The 20,085-nt window shown below is 47.3% G+C and overlaps 1 protein-coding gene and 1 long non-coding RNA gene across 9 annotated transcripts in view; one reads left to right on the forward strand and one right to left on the reverse strand.

The window, feature by feature from the left end:
- C2CD2 (C2 calcium dependent domain containing 2) overlaps positions 1–10,880 on the reverse strand; it is a 40,385-nt gene extending 29,505 nt beyond the window's left edge. For all 4 annotated transcript variants that reach the window (XM_054651575.2, XM_077171112.1, XM_077171121.1 and 1 more), the window contains exons 1-2: positions 10,185–10,880; positions 8,190–8,288 (exon numbers count right to left, since the gene is read on the reverse strand). In XM_054651575.2, the coding sequence (XP_054507550.2) occupies positions 8,190–8,288; positions 10,185–10,877 (792 nt within the window). In that variant the 5' untranslated portion in view covers positions 10,878–10,880. The remainder of the gene's footprint in view (positions 1–8,189; positions 8,289–10,184) is intronic.
- LOC143691954 (uncharacterized) lies at positions 10,236–19,364 on the forward strand. 5 transcript variants are annotated; one of them, XR_013179760.1, is made up of 4 exons: positions 10,254–10,376; positions 12,334–12,522; positions 17,819–17,975; positions 18,913–19,364. It is a non-coding gene; the product is annotated as an uncharacterized LOC143691954 (long non-coding RNA). The 5 variants fall into 5 exon arrangements; XR_013179761.1 differs by having other exon boundaries at positions 17,822–17,975; XR_013179762.1 differs by having other exon boundaries at positions 12,334–12,476.
- The last annotated feature ends 721 nt before the right edge of the window (positions 19,365–20,085 follow it).

A 20,085-nucleotide genomic window follows, 5' to 3' on the forward strand; every position in this document is an offset into this window, starting at 1 on the left:
TCTTCTTCCTCTTCTGCTCTGAGCAGCAGCTGATTTACCACACAATCTTTAGTTTAGTGAAACTAAAGAAAATGTGAAACTGGAATAAACCTGCTGCTACAGCAGAGGATTCTGTCTGAGTAATTCCAGTTCTCAGTGGGTAAGAAGGAGCAGGAGCCTTTAAGAATTTATTCAAACCTTTGACCAAACCAAGAAAACCTGAAATGTGGTGACAAAGCTAAATGTCTGGGGAAAGTCTGAGTGCCACTTGACTGCAATACACTTTGAGGAGCAGTAATTTAACTTGCTATCACACTGAGTTTGTAAACAGTGGACAGTTTTTGCTCCCTCCCCTCTGCAAACTGACTGAGCTGCTGGAGCTGCCATGCAAAATTCCTGGAGTGTGCAGAAATTCCTGGAGGGTTCCTGGCAGCACAGGAAAGCCCATGGAGTGGAAGTCAGAAATTATTCATCACACCACAGAGGCATGTTTGTTTTGCAAACAGATGTGCTGGTGGTGCAGGAGAGCTGCTTGTCACTGTCCCCACTGTGGGAAGGACAGCTGGGCTCTCCTCACACTGACTCAGGCAGAGGGAACCAGGTCAATGCAATGCACAGACAAATAATTCCCTGCAAGGTTTGTCTGACAAAAGCCCTGCATGCTGCTATTAAATTGTGTTTGTGCACTTACTGCTCCAATTATGGGCACTGGAATTGAAGCTGAAAGCTTTGAGAGGAATCATGTAACTCCTGGAAGATCCTTATCAGTCTCTCCTTAAATACATTTCATCTCCCTGGGCTCTCTGGGGTACATTTTAAGGATGGCCAGGGCTTTATCAAGGGCCTGAGTACATCCATTAAGGTAGAGACTTAATTACAAAGGAGGAGGGGGTGGGGAGGTGGATATGACAAATAAAAATCCCAACCACACCCCAAGCAATAAGATTTGCCTTTTCAGGTTATATCTTTGCAAATTATACTTTAGAAGTGGACAAATGAGTTTTCCTCACCTCTCCCCTTTCCCAAAGTCCAGATTCCTTCAGAAGTCATTTCTGACCTTAATCCCACACAAACAAGACCAACACCCAGTATTATGGTAAAATAGAAAGGATTTTTAATAGCTAACAAGAACAAAGAGCCCAGCTGCTTGTTTTACTTGTAGCTGAAATGAAACACAGAATCACTCCTTTCACTCAAAGATTGACACAGTGACTCTTTAAAGACTTCAAAAAGGAAAAGGTTCTTCCCTCTTTTTTGAGGAAAGAGGAGGAAAAAGGACAGGTTTGATGCAAAAACTGCTGCCACTGCCATATCCTAAATGCAGTGTTTTATCATCCATACATGTTTTTTCCACACATCCATAGGAAGTTCAATGCATTCAGAACAAGTTGGACTTGCTGGACATGCAATGCAGAGCCATTCATCTGGAATTTCTGGATGTCCAAGAGCCAAGGTTGCCAGGTACGCGGTTGATTAATGTTTTTAAAAGAAATAAAAGTGTGGCCAGAAAGTTGGCAAATGAGTTCATGTGCCACATGTTTCTTAATCATGTTTAATTCCAAGTAAAGGATGGAAACAGACACTGCAGGTGGCAGAACTTTCATTTTTCTTTCTGTGTTTTGTCAAGAGATGCTAAGTCAGTTTTTTTAATGTATTTTTACCTTTCATTTCAAAGCCCAGACCAGTGAAGTTTGGAATTTTAGTCTCCTTGATTAATTTATATTCTGCCAATGACCTCTACTAAGACCGACTCCCTTTATGCCCTCACTTTTACTAAAAAAAATTGTGGTACTCACATACAGCCACCTGTCAACTTTTAATCCAATCATCAAAAGGAGTGATTCCATGTTTGTAAATGGAAAATGATATGTATTTATGTCAGGTGAATCCCTTTGTTCTGGGAGCAGGATGGATGATGGAGTCAGAATACTGAGAGAAGCAGAATTCTGGGCTAGAATTTGAAGAGAAAGCAGCTTTGTTTTCATCTCCAATGCTGCCACAAGTGGTGAAAAGGTGATTAAAGAGACTGCAACTGCTGCTTCCCTTGCTGAGTGACATTCCTTTAGAAGTGTAGCAGGTGATTTTGATAGACCCAAGCAGAAATATGTAGGCCACTTCCCCCATGGCAGGCACACAAAGAAAAACACTGAAGCTTCCCGTGCTCGGCTCCTTTTCCCCCTGCCTTGTTCCAACCTGCTTCTTCAAATTCATTTTCTCTGCACAGATGAAAAGCTGGAGAAGGGAGGGCCAAGCAAAGCAGCCCTTTCTGGCTGGCAGGGGGAGAAAGAGGAAAGGGAGGTGTCCACAAGAAAACAGAGGAACCTGGACTGATAGGAAGAGAGTTCTTCAATTTCATTTCTATTCCTCGTTCTTTCTCCCACTCCCCTTACCAGAGACACCTCCAGTTATCAACCCTTTGTGTTTTAGAGTCTAGAAAACCTGTCACTTTTGTAACAAACTGTTCTTTAAAAACCAAGCCCTGCACAGCAGCTGGGACCAGCTGATTCTGAGCTCCCAGAGGGGTCACCCCCAGCTCCCTGGTGTGATCCTACCTCTGGGCAAGACACATCTCCTCAATCAGCAGAAAGAGGGTGAGGTGAAGTAGCAGCACAAAGAAACCAGTATCAAGGGATTTTCTCCCTCCACCACCTTCCTTGGCACAAACAGCCTTCTCTCCATGTGCTTTGGGGATCTCCCATGGAAGGAGTTCCAGCCCTTCCTCAGGTACCCTTGTGTCCCTGCTCCTCCTCAGTCCTCTGCCATCCCTCCCCACACACATCTGGTACTTAATCCCCCACTGCCAGGGCTATTCCTGCTGTTTCCAGCCTCTCCTCTTCATCCCTGACCTCACACCCTCACCATGGGATGAGCTGCAGTGGCCAGAACTCCCAGACCTGGCTGGGCTCAGTTCCCCACATGGAAAATGCTGGCACTCAGCTCCACTGAGCTGCAGATGCTGTGACACAACCTGCTCACACATATCTAAAACTCTGAGTACAATTATCCTAAAAGCAATTTTCTTCCAGATAAGAAACCACAGCAACAAAGGAGACTGAAAAAGCACTGTGGGTTGAGCAAGATTATTTTTCTGAGAAAGTGAAGTGTCCAAGCTTGTGTACTCACAGCTATTAAAACCCTTCCCCTCCTATGCCCTCCCCCTCTATATCCAGACCTTTTCTCTTTGCAGTTCCTCTGGACATGCTTCAAAATCTCAGTTTTTCCTTCCTGAAGTAGCAGCAGAAGCTGCTTCATCTCAAGAAGCACCACGGTGCCCCTGCTCCTCACACATGGTGCCTTCTTGCCTTGAGGTTTCAGTTTTGGCACTGGCACCCCATTATTTGTGCATTACACCTTCCCTTTTCTTTACTCTGCCCTCCCCAGGTGCAGCAGCAGGTTCCCCCCTGGCTGTGACTTCAGGGGGAATTTCTGACAGCCCTGATGGGGAACATTTCCCTCACCTTCCCCAGGCCCTGACCACACCACATGTGTTTGTACAACCCCCAGCAGTACAGGCCTTGATTGCCTTTTTTGTTTGTTTTCTAGGAGGAAATTCTTTTTACTGCACTTGGTATTTACTTCCAGAAAGAGCAGGTTACTTGAGGTTACTCAGTAGTATGAAAGTAATACAAATATTTAACATTTTCACAAGAGAATCAGAATTAACCATGAGGCAGCCACACAGTAAAGTTGCCTTGATCTCACTGTAAGATTTAGGACCCTCACAGTTTCCCATCTGTCTCACAGGGTTTTACTATGAAAAGCCTCTTCTTTTTGGCATGGAAAACTTATCTTGTCAATGGCCACACAGACAGTTGGTGTGCTCAGCTGAAAACCTCACAAGAAAATTTTTCAAGTCAAAAACTTCTGCCTTTTGACAGTCATTAGCACTCAGCTGTTCAGAAGAATTACATCATCTTCTTGGTTACAGAGCCAATTCCTTCATATCTTGAGGGGGTTTCTCCAGCTTCTTCTCCATTCCTTTACCCAAACAACTGACCAAGTGACCAGGGCAAATAATGAAGGGGAGGTGACAAATGCAATGTCTAACCCAGGCACAGGAAGGTGTGGGTTTTTAGGAGCCAGTATCAAAATGAATTTGCCTGTAAATACGGTGAAAACCTCAGACCAGTTTTTGAAATGCTGGTAAACACCACAGTGAAGGCAGGGTGAGGGATGGACTCAGTGCAGGACAGAGTTTCCATGTCAGCAACAGAAACAAAGCAGAAGTTGATGGAACATGTGAATTTATCCACTCCTTTGAGACCAACACATTCAAATTCAAATAGGTGGAAAAAATGGGGAGTGAGGGAATGAAATAAACAAGCAGGGCATACAAGGAGACAGGACAGGAAGGATTTTCAATCCACCTAGTAAGTTCAAATGAACATCAAACAATGCAAGTTTGAAGCAGTACTTATATTTCAGAAAGGGGAATATAAATCAATACCAGAACTAGAAGTGCTAGTTTGGCCTCACTATCATGCAAGCCCTTCCAAAGCATCTGAGACACAGCACAGCTGAGGACACAGAGAAGAAGAGGAGACAGAAAACCCCAGAGAGGTTTGCCAGTTTGTGCTGTGGTAGCTTGGACAGGAATTCACTTGCAGAGACAGTTCAGGGTGCTCAGGCTTCCCTGATCCCTGTGCCAAGCTGGCAGATGTGGCACAAGGCTATAGGAGGCTCACACACATCTGCAGCAGCAGCTGGAAGACAGACAGAGCAAAACCCAGGATGGTAGAAATGTGGTTTTTGTTGATGGAGTGACAAAATTAGTTTTTATTTTTTTAAAAAGGAAAAAAGCTTTGGTTTTTGAGTTTGGTTTTTTTTGTTTTGGTTTGGTTTTGTTTTGTTTGCTTTTGCTTTTGTTTTGTTTTTTTTCTACACAGGATCATGTCCAGTGAAGCAAACCAACCCCCATCAGGATGTCCTCCCCTGACCAGGCACTCAGTTCTGAAGAAGGCTGGATCATAATGTTATCTTGTTTACTTCTGTAGGCTCACCCCACTAACAATTAAGCTTTTACTCCATCACTCCCCCATTAAGGGATATTTGAAAGGGAGAGAACAGTACAGTGAGCAGGGAGGTGAAAGCTGGAAACAGGTTACCAAACAGGTTTCAGGCACCAAACCTATCACACAGTTAAAAGTCCAAAATACCTCAGGAGAAACCTGAAAGAAAATGTGATGCTCAGGAAAGCAAGCTGGGAAGCAGCAACAAAAAGGAAGATTAGGTCATCACACAGGAAAGCTGAAAGACCTTGAAAAGCAGGAGAGGAATGCAACATAAAATACGTAGAGAATGTGTGCGTAAGGATTAACAACTCCTGCTCACACAAAGGACAGTTTATTATCAGGACAGCACCACAGGGAGAGAGACCTTGATGCAGCAAGGCACTCATAGCATGAACAGCCACAGGAGAGGCAGATTGGAGCCCAAAACCCCTCAGGAAAGTACTTCCAGAGCCAAAAAGAAGCTGCCTCCTTGCATTGTGAGACTTTACCTGTAGGGCTGTGTGGCCCTTCAGCCATCAAGTTCAAAAACATGGATTTAATTTGAGCTGCTGCTGAGAATGGGTGCATAGGAGAGACTCAGGAGACAGGACAGTATTTTAAAAGGAGATTTAAGGAGCAACTTATGCAGGCAAGCTAAACAAAAGCTGGAAGGAAATATAATCCCTTCATAATACATTTACTGACAGCAAGCACCATGAAAGAAGAGTAAACATATTAAGAAGAAAGGATTATTTTAGTGCAAAAACTAAAAAAAGCCAAGGAAAAAATCTCCATGGGCTACAATTCCATCTAGGCTTGTAAAAAAAACCCCAGTCATTAAAGCAGCAAAGAGCTGGGATGGCTTTTGAAACAAAATGGGGAGTTAAAAAACAACAGGAACGGTACATCACGGTCAGGATAGTTCACTCCACCAAAAATAATCAGAAATAAACACCAGGAATGGTTCCAGTTAGGAGTGCAGCAGTGACATTAAAGGAATGGCACTCTAAAGGAATTTTACCCCTTTCCATTTGAGTATGAAGCAGAAAAAGAAGGGAGACTTCTGTCACAGCCTGCTCCATCCAAACCCTCTGTGCCAAGTCCCCAGCAAGAGAATCCTCTTTTTCATTGCCTTTTTTGTGGCTGTTTCTGTTGTGAAGTTCAAGTCCTCTGGAAACAGACTGCACTAATGGAAAGGCTGGCAGAAAAAGCTAAGACTAAGAATATTTCTAATGTTTATTTTATTAAAACAAAACAAGCAATACCACACAATGAAAACAGGCCGCCTCATTCTATATATTTAGGCTCTGGCCCAAAATTGGGGTGAAGGCAACACATAAATAAGGCTTTATCAAGGGGCAGTGTGGTGTGACCTCCAGCCACAGAGCAGCTCTGTTCCTATCACCACAGCTTGGGCCAAGCAGCAGCATTCCAGCCATGTCTGCAGCACTGCACTGTGCAGCACACACCAATTTCTGTCAGAAAATTTGAGTTTGGGCAAGTTGCAGATAGAGATTTCGATTTCACATACAAACATTGAGAGTTTGAAGAGGATGGGGGGAAAAAAGAAAACACCAAAAAAAAAACCGAACGGCCTTGGTATCACCTCAGGAAATTCATGACACAATTATCATATAAGAGAACTCCTGAGGTGTTTAGAGAAAGGTATGCATTTAAAGAAGAAGGAAAAGTAGCTACCAGACTGACACCATAAGATTATTATACCCTGTAATTCAAATAAATATTCAGGTTGTACCTTAAGTGAAGGAATAAGAATGATTCAGAGAACTTTTTCCAGTAGCTGTGCACAAGACTATTGAAATGGGTTTTGGCAGAGTTCAGAAGAACCCAGTGCATGAAAACAAACCTTTTTTATCTCAATAAATTTGAAAATGTGCTTCTATTAGTCTAAGCTCTTTTGAAAGCACATCAGATTTCTGTGTGCAGTGTAACACCTCGATTAAAATGCTGGAATGGCTCAACCCAGCCCTGCCTGTCCCTTCCAGCAACATTTTAGACACTGCACTGCAAGACAGCAGTTTTTTGTGCTGTTATTTGCAGCAGCTCTCCCTGGGGTCCTGGCTTCACACATGACACAGCACATCAATTTCAGACCTAGCAGTGCCCTCTCCTTAAAATTTCCCATCTTCCAGTGGCACAGAGTAAGAAACACTTGTGCCAGCCCCACAGCCCTCCCAAGTCCAGTTTCTCCAGCCCCACTGCTGGGGCAGGGATTTTCTAAACCATTTATTTCAGGGTACTGAAATTTTTTTTTCTAAAAAGGAAGAAAATAATTACACAAACAGCTTTACATGTTAACAATCCCCAGCTGCCACCCAGCTGCCACCAGTCAGGGTGTGCCTCTAAGTTGTGTATCAGGCAGATAAGCATGCATAGTTTTCAAAGGAATCATAGCAGAGCTGCTTAGCATCTAAATCAGATGAGCAAAGCAAAATAACAAAGCAAAACTAAAAGAAAAGCATTAGGCTAATTTGATGCAGGTGCCTAATGTAACCAGTCACTAGGACAAAAATGCAGGAACTATCATTGCTAATAAACATATATAGGGGTTTTTTTTCCCTTTTAAAGCATTTTTACTGTTCCAAGAGCCACATTCTGCCTTATTTTAATTTCACAGGCACTGAACCACCTCCCAGTATTTGCTGTGGGAGAGGAGGGAAGAAATCACTTGCTCCTCACTGAATACAAGGACCAGCAGAGTCAAGACTTCACCCTCAGGACTCTGCACCTGTTCCACTGATCCTGACTTAGCTCCCACTTAGGAAGCAAACCTGTCATCAGCCACACAAACAGCAAGAGGAGACAAAGATGTTTTCCAGTCCCAGGAGAGAAATTTCCTTCTTCTCAATGCAGTTCCCACTGCCCACTTCAGCAATGGGATGGGGGAACATCATCAGGACTGTGGAGGTGGAGGAGAGGGCTGCTCCATGAGCTCACTGAGGGTGTAGCTATAAACTTGGCATAACCCTGGGTATTGTGCATTTGGTGGAAGCCCTGGAGCACATTCTGCTCACAACATGCAAAAGAAGTGAATCAATGCAGGGAGTTTGCAGAGGTTCTTTAGAGAGGCAGCCTCCTACCTGCCTCGACAAACACAGGTCAAGGGTACAGATCTATTGACAAATAACTTTTCCACTCACACTAATAAAACATTTCCTGACCCAAAGTACACTGAAAGGCAACAAATCCAAAGTTTACCTTCTCTCCAGCTGACTTTACAATGCTGGTAACTTCTTTAACTGCTAGCTCAAGTGGTTCTGCTGGGTCATCTTCCTCAAACGTAAGCAACTGACAATCCTAACAAGGAAAAAAAAGAAGCACATTAGGTGATGAACCCATCACTTGAAAACAAGCGATAAAAATGCACTGCCAGTCAAGTTCCTGGAATTGCAAATGTATGTCAAAACTTCCATGTATTAATTGCATGACACCTCACTACATAATACAGGGTAGAGCCTGAAAACATATACTTAGGACATAACTATGGGCCTAATCATAACTCATCTTTCCCTGTAGTAGAATATCAAGGTACACAGTGCAGAGCCAAGTCCACGAACAACAACAGGGTTCAGCAAAACTGCTGTTCTTCAGCAAAGATTTATCAGTGCTGCAGTTTGAAAAGTCGAGTTTGGTTTGGCCCACTAATAGGGCTGCAGTAGGCTATGCCAAAAACTAAGAAACCCCAAATATCATCTTGCACAGGTGAGGAAAGAAGCCTTCCCCTGCCCAGCCCTCCTCATCAGTGGAGGCAGACAGTGATGACAGCAACTCAATCTTCACACAGACAGCAAGGCAAGGCAGCCTTTGGGCACTGAGGTCATACTTTCAGAAGCATCAGCACTGCATTCTTCACCTGCTACCCACACGGAGCACTCAGCCTCGCTTCCCTCATCACCCCAGGTTGTTTTGCACGCAAGAATTTCATTAGCTTTGTGCTGCTGACATTGTTTTGGGAGGCTGACAGCAGGAGCAACGCCACGCTGCAGCGCCAGGTGCTGAACTCCTGGCTCCACCTGGGCAGGGAGGGTGTCCCTGTCCCTTCAAGGGGCTTTGCCCTCTGCTCAGGGACAGGAAGCTGTCACTTGTGTCTGGTTACTTTCGGTTCCCAGCACCTGTGCTCAAGCTGTCTGGACCCTTCTCTTCCACAAGTGCACGGCAAACCAACCTTCATTTCTTAGCACAACCCACTCTTTTCTCAACCACATTGCAAAATTTGAAAGGGTGCACAAAATATTTTCTTTCTACTGCCCAACTTACAATGATACTTGGGAAGTGTTCATTTTTATTCCTTATCTTTCACACACACATGTTGCCCCACTCTTCCTTCTTCCCCAGCCTGCTCTCTGACATGTAAGAAGGAACCTCTTCGGTCTGGGACGCACGCAAATTCAGAGAGCTGGGGTCATGCCACTTCCTAGAGTTTATCCTCAGCATTTTGCACTGACACGACAAGGGTTCAGTCCTCAGGACATGGAAATCAGCTTGCCACAGCCTCACTTAACCTCCTCACCTCAGCGGGCATACCATCACACACCAACGCGCAGGATGCCACACTGTGCCTTTTCCAGGAAGGGCAGGTTGGGATGAGAAGAAATACCAGGTTTTGTGCATCCTCCGTGACCCGGGTACAGGCAACCTGACCAAACCCCGAGCATCCCATCCGCCTCCCAGCAGGCTCGGAGCCACCAGCCCCTGGAGTTACAGCACACACAGCAGGGCCTGAGGCACGGCGGGGGAAGCCCAGCTCTGGGAATTATTTGCCGAAGGACGGGCCCCAGGCCCAGGCCAGGAAGTTTCCATTGTTTCCTCCTCCCCACGCCCGAACAATGTTATCGGCGGAGCGAACCCCTGCCAGGGGCTGCGGGGGTCGGGGCTTTCCTTCCTCCCCATCCTTCCCTGCTCCCACTCCGCGTCTCCGGCCGGCTCCCTCCTGCAAGCCCTGCCAAGCAGCCACCGAACGCACACGTGTAAATACACAAACACACACACGGAGGGTCAGGAACACACCCGGCACATCCCTGCAGCAAGTCCCGCCGTCTCAACAGCGGGGAGCGCCGGGAGCCGCGTCCCGGCGCGATGCCCCACGGCCGGGAGGCGCCGGCCCCGTCCCGGCGGGCGCGGGGGAGCCGCCGCCGGCCCTCCCCGCTTCCTTCCCTCCCTCCCTCCATCCATCACCTGCATCCCGGCACTCACCGCCCGCTCCGCCGCCTCGGCTCGGAGCGCCGCCACCCAGGCCCGCCGCCACTGCCGCCTCCAGCTGCCCCGCGACAGCGCCCAGGCCAGCACCGAGCCGCCCTCCTCCAGCAGCTCGTCCCGCTGCACCGGGGCAGCGGGGGCCGGCGGCGGGCGGCCCCTCCGCAGCGCCAGCAGCGCGTACTGCACCAGGTACACGGCCAGCGTGGCCAGCGCCGCCACGAAGAGGGCGACCAGCGCGCCCCAGCGCAGCTCGGCCAGCCCGCCCGGCAGCCACGCCATGGCTGACCATAATGGGGCCGCGACTCCGGACGGGTCCAAGGCGCGCCCGGCTGGGAGCGGCGGCCGCAGCCCCGCACGGCGCTCGCTCGACCCGCGGGCGCCGGCGCAGGGACCGGCGCTGCCCTGGGACGTGCCGCGCTGCCCCGCCCGCCCACGGCGCAGTCCCCGCCCCGGGGCGGTGGAGAAGGGGCCCGGCCCCGGCCGCAGGCTCGGCCCGGCGCCGGCTCTGGCTGCTGCCCAGCGGGGGCGGTTGCCAGGCGGCGAACGCGGCCCGCCGTGTCCCGCAGCCTGGCGGCGGTGGGCGCCCGTTGGCTCAAGGACGGAAGGGGGAGACGGGCTTGGGGTGGGCACCTGGTGCTCCCGGGGGTAAGAGGGGTTTGGGATGAGCCCCTGGGGATGCGACAAGTTCATGATGTGCTCCTGGTGCCCTGGAGTAAAGGGGCCCAGGGTGAGTTCCTTGTGCCCCCGCAGGTAGCGGAGCTCAGGGTGGGCGCCCGGTGCCCCCGGGGTTAAAAGGACTTGGGACGGGCGCCTGGTGCCCGGGGTAGAAGGGCTTGGAGTGGGTGTCCGATACTTCAGCGGGTAGGGGGGACGCGGAGGGGACACCCAGTTTCCCAGAGATTGAGGGGTTCGCTGTGGGTATGGGGCAGGTGCCTGTGCTGTTTCTTTCCTAGTGTCTGTCTTTACCTGTGGCACCTCCCAGCCAAAGACCCTCGCTTGATTTTTTTTCCCAATCCACGTGGTAAAACAAGCCTTGATTAAGTTATGAAACCTGGTCATGCAATATCATTGTAAGATCTTGCTCTACTTGCCTTTCAGCCCTTCAGAGCTTTGCCTTAAAGGGCAGGAACATCTTTTCCTTGCTGGAAACTGGAATTCCAGGCCATTGCCGTGTGTGCCATGGACCACAGAGGGGAATTCCCGAGGCCCTCGGGGTGCTGGTTCTGCCCTGCTGCTCGAGGGAGCTGTGCAGGTGCAGGTGACAAGGTCCCAAAGCCACATGGGCTCCCAGAGCAGACAGCAAAGGCTTCTTGGCTGGACATTCTCATGCACATTCCCAGCTCAAAGCAGAGGCAAGAAGAAGAGGGAAGCGAGGAGGTGACAGAATCCTGGAATGCTGGCGGCTGGAAGGGACCCTGAGCAGGTGTTATGAGCCCATGAGGGAGAGAGGCCTCTGCCCAAATGCAGGTGCAAAGAAGGCCATATGAGGACAACATATGGATTGTATTTAACGTGGATTTTATGTGACAAGAAAGGGGAGGTAGAGCAGTAGAAAGAAAGAGGAAAGATGTCTCAGAGAGAGAGCAGAAGATAACTAGTTGGAACTAGAGGACCTTAAGGTCCTTCTCTTCATTCTGTGGTTGAGTGGGTGTTTATTTTAATTTGATACTATTATTTACTTCTAAAACTGTTTCATCTTCTTATCTTCTTATTATTATTATTTACTACTACAATTTATTTTTCTTCTTCTTGTTCTTACAACAAGAAGAAGAAAAATAAATTGTTATTTATTTATAACATATAACATAACATATAACATATATATATATATAATTGTTATTTATTTATAACTGTTGTTTTCTTCTTATTACTACTACTATTTCTCCTTATCTTCTTCTTCTCATAATTCTCATTCAACTTACTATTCCTATTCCTTTTCTTGTTCTTATTTACTACTATTAGTTCTGCATAATTTTCTTATTCTTACTCCTTTTTTTGTTGTTTTTGTTTTCTGTTTTTTGGGTTTTGGGGGTTTTGTTTTGTTGGGTTTTTTTGGTTTGTTTTTTCTTTTTTTGTGAGTGGGGAGGTTGTGGTCTTTTTCCTTACTAATACCATTTTTTAAATTCAACCTTCACTCTTTTGGAAGAATCATTTGTGTCGCAGTCCTGCAGTGACATCCCTGGAGAAACACCTCCTGTGTGTGCCCATTCCTCACAGCTACAATCCCAGAGGACCAGCATCTAATCCTTTCAAGATGAGAGAAAACGGCCTTCCATTCCAGCAGGAGAGGTTCAGATTAAATATTGGAACAAATTTTCCCTGACACAGTGGTCAGGTACTGGAAGAAGTTGCCCTGGGAGGTGGTGGAGTCGCCATCTCTGGAAGTGTTGAAGAGTTGCCCAGATGTGGCACCTGGGGATGTGGTTTTGGGGTGATGATGGCAGCATGGGGTGCCAGTGGGACTGCACGACCATCAGGGTCTCTTCCCACCTTGATGATTCTCTGGGATTCACCTGAGCCCCCATGGCTGCTGCTTTGGGGCTGGCCACACCGTAACTTTTGCCTTGGGGAGATGCCCCTGAGAGGAAGCAAAGCAGCCGGGGATTGCCGGGCCTGGAGGACACATCCAGACAGAGGCAGCCCCGTGTGGCTCCCTCAGGACACCGGGCAGGCTCTGGGCCTGCGGGGCCGGGCCTGGCGCTGGCAGCGGGCACTGATTGTCCGGCTGTGCCCTCAGGCAGGGCCAGCGGAGCAGCGCCTGCAGCGCCCGCCTGAAGCGGGACGGGCGTTTCTTGGGGGGAGCCGGCTGCTCCCTGAGGGCCTGGGCTCCCGCCTGGGAAAAGCACAAAAAGCAGCTGAGCTGGGCAGGCACCGGGCTCTCTGTCCCTGCCTCCTGCTCCTCAGGAGAAGCTGCCGTGCTCTGAGGAGGCCCTGGGCTGCCAGGTGGGGAGGCAAGGCCCAGAGCAGCACTTGGGGCACAGCTTGGCTGCCCCACGCTCAACCCAGGCCTCTGAGGGACAGGCACTGGGAGCCCGTCTGCTGCAAAAACTCCCAGTCCAGTCTTTGCTCCCCATCTCTCGGGACTCTAGCTGGTCAGTGACCCCAAGATACATTAGAAACTATTCTAATGTAACTACATACTTTTCCCAGCCCAATGGTCGAAGAAGGAGTCAGAGCTCTTAGTTTCTCAGCCTCAAGGTTGTTTATTGTCCTTATCTATAAAATTTTTTCTCCTGTCCTGCCGAGGTCCACTCAGCAGGACAGTCACAGGCACTCTGCCTGCCCCTGGGGCAGTGTTATCTTTTTATACTAAAAACTACGTGTACAATATTTACAATTACTTTCCAATACCTATCACCTATGTTAGACAGTGAGCTTCTACTCTAAACCAATCTGTAAGTGCCAACATCACAGCAGAAGATGGAGGCCAAGAGGAAGAAGGAGAAAGGCTGGACATGCCCAGATTCCTCCATCTTGCCCCCTGAACCCCCATTCTAAGAACTCCAAAAAATCTATTTTTCACCCTGTGATAAATTCACTATCATTCTACTTAAACTGTCGTGGCTTGTAATTCTTCATCTGATGTTGGTAATTATTTTTTCCAAGGGCTAAATCAAAGGCACAGGGGTTTTGGGCTTTGTGCCAAGGTCTCTGAGCCCCCTGGGCAGCAGCTCGAGTCCTCCAGGGCAGCCAAAGGAATTTCCTGGGCTCTGACACCCGTCTTCTTCTTCACTCAGCTCAAAGAAGCTCAGTTTGTGCCATGTCCTTCTCCCGCAGCAAGGGCTTGACCCCATTGCTGTGGATGCTCACACGTTCCCAGTTGTCCTGAACAAGCTCTTTGTCACCACCATTGTCCCAGCTGGACTGCACAGAGGGTCTGCCACCATTGCCTTGGGAGAACTCCTGGCCAGTGGAGTCTTCCTCTTTGGAAAGCTCTTGGCCAACGGAGTCCTCCCAGTCAGACGGTTCTGAGGAGCTTCCGACTGCTCCTTGGGACAGCCCCTGCTCCTTGCATTCTTCCCCATGGAAAATTCTTGGTAGCTAAGGGCTTCTCCCTGCTCTGCTCCTGCTCTCCTCATCCCAGCTGGAGAGCTCTCCACAGCTACTGACATCTCCTTGGCAGAGCTCTCGCTCAAGAGACTCTTCCCAGTCAGAGATCTCTTGGCAGCTCCTAACATCTCCCCTCTGGGAAAGCTCATGATCCATGTCAGATTCCTGCTCTGCCTCCTCAGTCTCTGGCACACCCATTGCCCCCACCAAGTGCTCACTGAGGGCCTGCTCTTCTGACCAGCTGGGCAAGGGGCTGGGACAGGGGGTGTCCCTCAGGGCTCTGCCTTGGCCCCAGGGCTCTTGCATGGCTTCCCCAATGGCACAGACAGGGGATCCAGCTCACCCTCAGCATGTTTGCAGGAGATGGGAAGCTGAGCAAGCAGGGGCACCATGGAAGGATGAGGCCAGGCACAGGGACCCGGACAAGCTTGACAAGTGGGACCACAAGAACCTCACAAGGTTCAAGACGGCCAAGGCCCAGGTGCTGCACCTGGCCCAGGGCAATCCCTGTGTCCTGGATTCATCAAGGTTGGAAGAGACCATCAAATGCCTCAGATTAGTGCTGCCTCCCCGACCACTCCAGCACTGGAAAGTGCTGGATCTGAGATTACCCCAGGTGTCATGTTACAAAAATAAGCATCATAGCTTATAGTTATTCATTGTTATTTAATTTAATCATAGTTACTTAATAAATTTCATTTTTAAAGCTGTGAACACAACAATTTACAAAAAAAAAAAAAAACAAGGAGTATATTCCGTCACTGAAATTAAAATAAACACAAAAACAAATACATTGAAAAGAGATAAAATCAATACAAACTTTCCCCACTAATTATCTGCCTCTGTGTTCCAGAGTCTGTTTTCTACATGAAAGAAAGAGAAGGTTCATAAGAGGCCATTCATGCAGTCTAACATGAGGTTTGATACAAGTGCTTTGTCAGGAGAGTGTAACAGTGTAAAATATTCTTCGTTTGTCAAAACTACACTTTGGCCAGCAGAGCTTTTTGCAGCATTCCAGGACTCTGTGTGATGCCACCTTTACCTGTGAGGTGGCAATAGCCATGTCTTCATTGAGATTTTATAGCCTCATGACCACTGCATGCTCCTCACTGACAGCTCTGCTGGCAGAAGCAGACCTGGAAATCTTCATTCCTGAAATGTGATCCCTCAGCATGTCCCTTCATGGAAGAGGGGACCACTTCCCCTTTCACATGCAGCTTTTCAGCTTTTCTCCCAGAGACAGGTCACAGCCCTGTCCTTCCTGCTGGCTGTGGCAGGTTTGCTCAGGAGTTGTGGGGCCAGGAGAGGCACAAAGCCAGAACACTGATCCCCCATGTTGTCCTGCCCTCATGTGGACTCTCCAATCTGTTTTCTGTAGCCCCCTTCTAGGTGAGGCTCAGCACGTGGGACACATCCCATCCATCTGAGTCACCATTGTGAGTCTTTGTGACAGCTGTCTGAGGAGGAGGGTGATGGCTGTGCAAAGACGTGGAGCAAGGGCCAGGTGGGATGCCCAGAAGCCTCTTTGGAAGGTGCTCAGCAGCTTGGCTGTGGAAACCCAGGGCACAGTGAATATTTCTCTGTCTGCTCTGGGGTGCCCTGACCCCCAGGGATGCACTGACTTTGACCCTCACTCATGGAGAAAGTTCCCAGACTTCAAGATAGACCAGATTCCACAAAAGTGTGAAATAGATTATAGAGAGCAGTGCAGGTGCATCACTTGGTGAGAAATTGAGGTTTTGGGGTTTTTAGTATGTTGTGGATGGAAGCAAGATGGAGGGCACAGGGTGTTGTCCTGGGTTTCTTCTTCATGCTTCTTCCTCCTTCTTCTCCATGGGTTTGGGTGGCATTTTGTAATTGGGCAGAAAAGTCCCCATTGCAGCTCTTTGGGATCAGTTATTGGGTTAAAAGGGAAAATAATCCAGGTGTCAGTTCTTCATTGGATAGTTCAGTCTTAAAAGTCCTTGTACCAAGAGATTGTTGCCATTTTGTGCCTTCTAATGAAAAGCTGCAGAACTCACAGCAGTGAGACTGTTTTACTGATAAGAAATAATAAACACCTGAATCTGAACATGAAACACCATCTCAAGTGCCTTCACTCCAGACCCAGAGAAACCCACAGCTGAAACCCCCACACCTGGCACCAGGGATGTGCCACCAAGCAAGCTTCCATAAGCTGGAGCTGGTGTGGGGACAAGGAGGCTGGGACATGTCTGGTTCTTGATCTGGAGTAACCCTCCAAACCCATGTCTTCCAGAGAACATCCTCTTCTTAATGAAGGAGGCTTGCTCCGTATAAAAAAAGCTCAGAGGTGATGACATCATTAGACCTCCACCTAACTGCTCTTATTTTCAGTTCATTTGCAAAATCAGGAGACATCTGATCTATCCAAACACTAATCTCTGTAGAAGAAAAAGCAATGTGTCCACCATGACCTCATAGCAGGAAAACTGCAATTCATCTATGGTCATTTTGTTCTTCTTTGCCCAAATGCCTACATCTCTTAATTGCTTGAGGAGACACACTGCCAGGAGCTGAGTGTTTCATCAGATCAGAAATTGGCTTTGTTATTAAAATACAGGTCTGGTCCTAAATATGTCTTGAAAAAATGACTATATTTACAACTATGAATGTAATTGTTGACAAATTGGCTAAGTTTCAGAGCAGATGGGTCACAATGTTTTATTTTGGCCAATCATAATTTTGAATTATGTATTAAGGTATAAAGTAAAGCTGCAGAGCCATGTTTCAATCCTATTTGAATTGACCCAAGTTAGTTCACCCTGGACACTTGTACTTGCTTTTGAAGCCCTTCATGCACCAATAATGCAGCTCCCAAGGGGTCATGGTTTAACCCAAAACCAGAACACAAGGAAAAAAAACATTGTGTGAAAACAAATAATGGCACCATGGTGTGTGCATTAACCATAGCCCACCTGTACACCATCCACTAATTTTATCAGTGTCATAATTTATAAGTGTCATTATTATAACAATATTGCTTTTCCCTGTAGGATCCCACTTTTACCTTTCTCAAAATCTGGCTTCAAACTTAAAGACAGCAAGTTTAGATTAGATTTTAGGAAAAAATTCTTCCCTGTGAGGGTGGGGAGGCCCTGGCACAGGGTGCCCAGAGAAGCTGTGGCTGCCCCTGGATCTCTGGAATTGTTGGACACTGGGGCTTGGAGCAGCCTGGGGCAGTGGAAGTGTCCTTGCCCATGGCAGGGGTGGCACTGGATGGTTTTTAAGGTCCCTTCCAACCCAAACCATTCTGTGATTCCATATCTGGTACTCAGTCTATTCCAGAGTGATCACAATTTTGCAAAAGGGACAAAGGCTAACAACAGACATTTTGTTTGGAATGCGCCTGGCACTGCAATGGAAAAAAAGGAAAATAATTTTTGGGACTATTATTTTTTCTATGACGATGACTCTTCAAAAATACATTAACCAAAACTTCAGTGAAATACCCTGAGTTTTTAGAAACTAAACCAACGTCAAGCTGCCCTTTTTAATTTTTTTTTTCAATTTTTTTTTCTCTCCTTTATTTTCACTGCTGGATCCGGTTCTTTTCTCCCCAGCAGAGAGCGCCAGGATCCCCAGAGGTGCTGATGCTGGGACTCGCCAGGAGCGTGCGCTTCTCCCGGGCAGGACAAACACCCGTGAGCCCCTCAGACAAATGCCTGAGGACGCTCAGACCAGCTGGCTTTGGGAATGTGGGGCATCAGAAAGGACTTGGTAAGTAGCAAAAGACATCTTCACGTTTTAGACTGAGAGCAGCAGCACAAAAAGGAATTTTGTAGGAAAACAAGAGGCTTTGGAAAATGCCTTCCTCCAGAGGAACAGTGAAAATGCTCCAGTTCAGATAAGAAAATCCAAGGATCTGTGCATAATATGGAGAGAGGGCTTCACCTTCAGTGTGATGCTTTTGAGTGTGATGGTGCAGTCTTTTTTTTCTGTCTCCTCCTTGGTGCCTGTACACAGCATTAGAGGCACAGAATAGATTATAGGATCATCTCCATAAAACAAAGATTCTATGTGATTCTCCCTCTATTAAGCCTTGTAGTAAATATTTGGTAAAAAATACTCAATTTCAAATCTCATTTTAGTATCTGTGAATCTCCTCCAGACTTAGAATTTGGTATTTTTACAGGTTTTGTTCCTCACGCTTTTAAAAATTTTGTTTACATGCCTTTACAGACCTCTGTCAAATTTCTCCTGAAACAAATAGCCTGAATGTGAGCCAACAAGGCAAAGTTTTCTTCTTGTGGCATTTGGCTGCTCAGATGATTGATGAGTAAAGAAGCAGCAGCAGCAAATATTGCACAGCTGTAGTTGTCACACCTGGGGAAGCCCTCAGGATGTGCAGTCTTCAAAGACTGTTCCAAGAGCACCAAAACTTCCCCTGGTGCAAGACTGTAGAGGAAATATTAAATATCTTTTGGATAGGTTTTCTCCAATAAAGTGTTTCATATACTTTATAGGATAAATTAATGGATGACAAGAGTAATAAATACAGTTTCTGTCAGCCAAAAAGGGTTAGAGGTGTCACGCCTCAGGAACACCTCATTCATTAGGGAAGAAGGGGATAAGTGGGAACCAAAAAGAGCCATATTAATCACAAATGACACCTTAAAATGAAGGCTGTTTTTTTCCTTGCTGTTCTTTTTGGCAGGGTCACAGCGTGCTCCTCTGTATCTCACACTCTGCTGCTGTTGTCACCAGACTTGCTCTCACCTCTTCTTCTGCCTCATTGTCCTTTGTTCCTTCAGCCATCTGCCTGCAGAGCCTGCAAACCCCAGCATGGTCTCTTCCTTCCAGCAGAAGCATCCCTGGATTTCAGTAATCCCAGCAGGTTTTTGACACCAGTGGACTTCAGTGGAGAGATGCATGTGGCTGGGTGAGAGCCTGAACCCTTAACTATGAGCTCAAGCTGCTGACTACAACCAGGGCTGCATAACACTGAAGAGCTCAATCCATCCTAGATCCTGGACTGACAGGACATTAATAAATTATCAAGGGTTTATCAGTTTAAAGCAAATTCTTTGTCAGCAGAAACTGACTTTCAGTGTACTCTTTCAACACATGCAAAATGAAAGGGAAATAAAAGTTGTGTATGTTGCTTCATTGCAGCCTTGAAAATTTTTATTGCCAGAGTATTTCAGGACTGGAAGCAGAAATATTATCCCTGTTGGTCTAATAGTAAGGATGCTCCTGTGTTTGTATATTGAATGATAGATGAAAATATCCTATGAATGGAAAAGTAAGCATTGCTGGATTTGTCTGCACACCAACTGTCTTAGAAGGGGACAGCTGGAATTGGAAAAAAAATAACCACAAAAACAGGTGCAATGCTCATGGCATTATCAGTTACTTTTAATAATTTTGATTTGTTTCTTGAGTTTTATGTCAAACACAGGCTTTTTGTTCTCTGGAGCATTTTCTGTGAACCATTCTAGCAGAGGTCAGTCTGTGTTAACAGTGATGGAGAGGACTGTGTGTCAATATTACCTGGATGCAGGAAGAGCTGGAGTTGTTCTGATCTAAAAGGAGAAAGGGAGAGCCACATCTTTGGGGGTTTAAGACTGTGAGTGGGTCAGAGAGCAGCTCTCCACCCTCTCTTTGCCTTTTCCACAGCTCCATAAAGCTCCCTAACCTGTGAGGGGCAGGGATACCACACAGAGGGACAGACCACGAGCCCTTTGTCCCCATTCTCAAGGAGAGGCCCAAATCCTCCTGAGCTCAGAGTGCCCTTTTAACCCCTGATCCAAATGTTTGGCAGAGCTGGTCCTGCAGCTCTGCCCTGTGTTCCACCTGAGCCACTGTCCTGTCCTCAGAGGTCAGTGCA

Source organism: Agelaius phoeniceus, chromosome 2 (assembly GCF_051311805.1).
Source record: "Agelaius phoeniceus isolate bAgePho1 chromosome 2, bAgePho1.hap1, whole genome shotgun sequence".
NCBI lineage: Eukaryota > Metazoa > Chordata > Aves > Passeriformes > Icteridae > Agelaius > Agelaius phoeniceus.